Raw genomic sequence first — 3893 nt, 5'->3', positions numbered from 1 at the left:
GTCCAGCAGAGAGCTTGGTGAGTGAGGGCACTCCCAACATCCGGGGCAGTGGCAAGCACAGAGGAAATGTAAATAATTCTAATACACCACGAATGGTATTTTACAGAAGGGGTTCACATAGTTGTTTTCCACAACCCAGTACTTTTTAAACTTCGGCCTAAAAATGTGCCCCCCACGAAGGTTTTGCTTTTAACAAGCTGCTCTTTAGAATAAAATAGGGTAGATTCCAGTGTCTCAAACTGCGCCCCTGTAACTGGGGACTCAGAGAAAGAGTGACAGGAAAACTATGAAATGAGGACTCTCAGGTCAAAGGCTTTGGGAAATGAAGTCTCCCTTACTGGGGCGTCCATGATGCTTAGGAAAACCTCCAAGAAACCCTGAAGAGAAAACAGGAATTGATCCTGGTTTGCTGAATTTATTTCATCATAGACCCTACGCATTCATGTTGGCATCACACAGCACAACTGGGTAAACAGTGATCTCGAACAAGTCCGTCCATTTACAAAGGCAGGTGGAAAGTGAGACCCAGAGAGGTTAACAGGTCACGTATGGTCACACAGCCTCTGAATCCCAGCGCAGTTATTTCTTGCCACTTAATGCTGTCCTTACTGCACTTAGTGGCAGGGGTCCAAGTCAACAGCTGCACACAAAGCTCAGATGCTAGAATCACTCTGACAGAAACACACGTAAAAACTCATACACCAAACAGAATCTGCTTTCAATCTTACTGTTCCAAAATAGTTATTCATTCAACAAATATTTATTAAGCGTTATGTGCCAGGCACTACACATTTACAGTGAACAGGACAGAGTTGTACAGAAGACTGACAATAAAATTATTCCTAAAGAGACCAAAATTGATTGAACTATCCTTGATATGACATTTCCGGAGAGCAGAGATGTATGAGAAATTGCAGATTCACATTGCACCTACTTCCCTTAATAAGTTTGGCACTTAATTTTCATGGTAATACGGTCTCCACTGAAATAGTACTGGGGTAAAGTGCACTACACCGAACTCATCACTGAGAGAGAAAACAGAGGGGTTGGGGTGAGTGGGGCTCTTCTGTCGAGCAACTCCTCCTATAGATTTCCCAATTGCTTGCTCATTCAAATGTCATTTCTGGCTTCTACATTTCAGTTACAATGCTCTTCCCTATTTGCTATTGTGTGCAACTAAAACTGCTTACTTGAAAATGACACTTCTTTTGAAAAGCATATTGACTCACACCCATCAAAGCTCTTCAGAAAGCACGCTCCCCTAAAGCCAGGTCATGTCACGGTGCTCTAGATTTGAGCTGGAGAAGGATCACTGTCACTGGAAGCGATCTTTTCAATAACAGACAGCATCTGCCTAGGAATCTGGAGAACTGACCTACATTATCTTAAAAAGAAGTATCCAAGAGAGAAAAGAATATTAGAATTCCAAGCTTGAGCAGTGCATATTACCTGCTGTGACCAGGAAGCTGGCATTCCACGCACACTGGGGATGTATACATCTGACAAAAGGAACTCTCAGAAACCAGCTCTTCAAGCCCTGGTGTGTTCCTTTAAGGCCAAACTGCCTGAAAAGAAAATAAAGGAACATGTGCCCTGCTTTGCAGCATGCACTCATGACCTCTCCAGGAAGAAACCTGAAAACCCACCTGGCAAAGCAAAGATAATCACCCCACCATCCGCATAAACTATGTTTACCTGACGCCGGACCCAATCAGGAAGGATTCCTCAGCCAGGAAGAGCAGAGCCTGCAGAGCAAGAGAGAGCACCACACCCCACTCAGCCTCCGCAGGCACACGCTGAACCTGCTGTTTAAAAATCAACCCAAACACAAACGAGTCACAGAGCAAGCCGTCTGTTTGAAAAGGGCAGGGACAGTGTAATTTTTAAGGGCCAAGCACCACTTTCTCTTCTCTAACAGGCCCCTGGTCATCTCTGCCAGGCTGGAAAACAGGGAATAGGCAAGTTGATTCTAACTGCTTCTGCCTATGTTTTCACCTAGGAAGCTACAGGGTGCGTGAGGACTCCCAGCACATGAGCGAATTCACAGAGACAGAGAAACATTGATCAACTGATCAGCCGCTGGATGGGGGCGTGGGCTTGTAAATGTGTATGCGCTTATGCAGATCCACAGGGCTTTTCTTACGTGGTTTAATGAAATCCATTTGGGGTAAGAGGAGTTATTTTGCCTAATGAAATTTCCCCCTCACAGTCCAGCTCCCAGACAGATTCAGCTGCAGGGTCGCCGTCTGGGGACGTCTGGCAGATCTGAGACATACGATCGAAAGGGCCCTCCTCCCCCTCCTCGTCCTCCAGCTCCCTGTCCCTGGGGGCCACAGCGTTGGGGATCGTGTGGACATAGGTGGCCGCGACCTCCTTGTGGAAGACAGTGTCCTGGTTGTAGGAGATGAGCTCGTTGCTGATGTTCACGGTCTCCACTGGGGTGCGCAAGCAGAGATGGCTGCACCCCAGCAGTTGGGCAAACACCTTCCGGAAGTCAGCGTTAAAAGCGTAGATGACGGGGTTGAGCGAGGAGTTGGTCCAGCCGAACCAGACAAAGACGTCAAAAGTGGTCTCGCTGACGCAAGGGAAGCCGGCCCTCGGGTCCTCGGGGTCTCCGTGGCAGAACGGAACCATGCAGTTAAGGATGAAGAAAGGCAGCCAGCAGCACACGAAGACCCCCATAATCACCGACAGCGTCTTGAGCACCTTGGCCTCCTTCCTGATGGACACGCGCAGGCTGGCGTCGGGCTCGCAGCCCACGTGGCTGCGGCAGCTCTGCACATGCTCGGCGGCCCTCTCCAGCGACGAGATCCTGCGAATCTGCACCTGCGCGATGCGGTAGATGCGCGTGTAGGTCGCGATCATGATGGCCACAGGGATGTAGAAGCTGATGAGTGAGGAGGAGATGGCGTACGCTCGGTTCAGGCTGGAGTCACAGGCCGCTGCCCTCCGCTCGGGCTCCCCGGGCTCCTCCCAGGCCGTGCCGTTGTCCAGGTTGGAGTGAAGGTCCACTCTGGCCTCGGAGCCCACCGCTCCCCGGTGCCAGTTCAGCTGGACTGGAATGAAGGAGATGAGGATGGACAGGGCCCAGGCCAGGCCCACCATGACCAAGGCCACGCGCTGGGTCATCTTGCGCTGGTAGCGGAAGGGTCTGGAGATGGCCCAGTAGCGGTCCACGCTGATGACGCACAGGTTCAGGATGGAGGCGGTAGAACACATGATGTCAAAGGCCACCCAGATGTCGCAGAATGCGCCAAAGGGCCAGTAACCGGCCACCTCCGTCACCGCCTTCCAGGGCATGACGAGCAGCGCCACGAAGAGGTCCGACAAGGCCAGGGACACGATGAAGACGTTGGTCGTCTTGGCGCGCAGGTGGCGGCTGCGCACGATGGCCGCGCACACCAGCACGTTGCCCAGCAGCGTCCACACGATGAGCAGAGTCAGGAGGCCGGCGGTGACCACCTGCGCTGGCCCCAGCGGCGCCGCCCCCGCCGAGCCCCCCGCGGCGCCCTCCTTGGCCAGCCGAGCCCGAAACCCGAACCACAGGGGATGTGCGGTGCCATTGCGCCCAGGCGGCAGCATGTCGGGCTCAGAGGCAGAGGCAAGATGCGCGCGGAACCAACTTCAGCCCTGCGCCCCTCGGGAGGCCCCATCGAGCACCCCAAGGGGTGCGCCGGGACCCTCCGCCAAGACCCCGAGTCCCGCCGGGCGCTCACCGTGCGCTGCGCGGGGAGCCAAAGCGGTGGCCGCTGTGAGCCCCTCCAGTCCCGGCGGGAAGCGGTGGGGTCCGGGGCGGCTGCCCCGGCTGTGTGTGGTTCGCAGCCGGAGCAGGGAAGAGCGAGCCGCCGCCTCCGAGCGCGCCTGGCGAGGCTGCCGCTGTCCCCAGCCGCTCC

General features: G+C 54.1%; 1 protein-coding gene across 1 annotated transcript; it reads right to left on the bottom strand.

Moving 5' to 3' along the window:
- Nucleotides 1–1870: 1870 nt before the first annotated feature.
- Drd5 (dopamine receptor D5) lies at nt 1871–3658 on the bottom strand. Its single transcript, XM_005408842.1, has one exon. The coding sequence runs from the start codon at nt 3580–3582 to the stop codon at nt 2149–2151; it is 1434 nt and encodes a 477-aa protein (XP_005408899.1). The 5' UTR covers nt 3583–3658; the 3' UTR covers nt 1871–2148.
- Between the last annotated feature and the right edge of the window lie 235 nt (nt 3659–3893).

Source organism: Chinchilla lanigera, unplaced genomic scaffold (assembly GCF_000276665.1).
Source record: "Chinchilla lanigera isolate Chin_1 unplaced genomic scaffold, ChiLan1.0 scaffold00113, whole genome shotgun sequence".
Taxonomy (NCBI): domain Eukaryota; kingdom Metazoa; phylum Chordata; class Mammalia; order Rodentia; family Chinchillidae; genus Chinchilla; species Chinchilla lanigera.
Note: the sequence above shows the minus strand (reverse complement) of the source record. Positions and strands in the feature narration are given on the sequence as shown.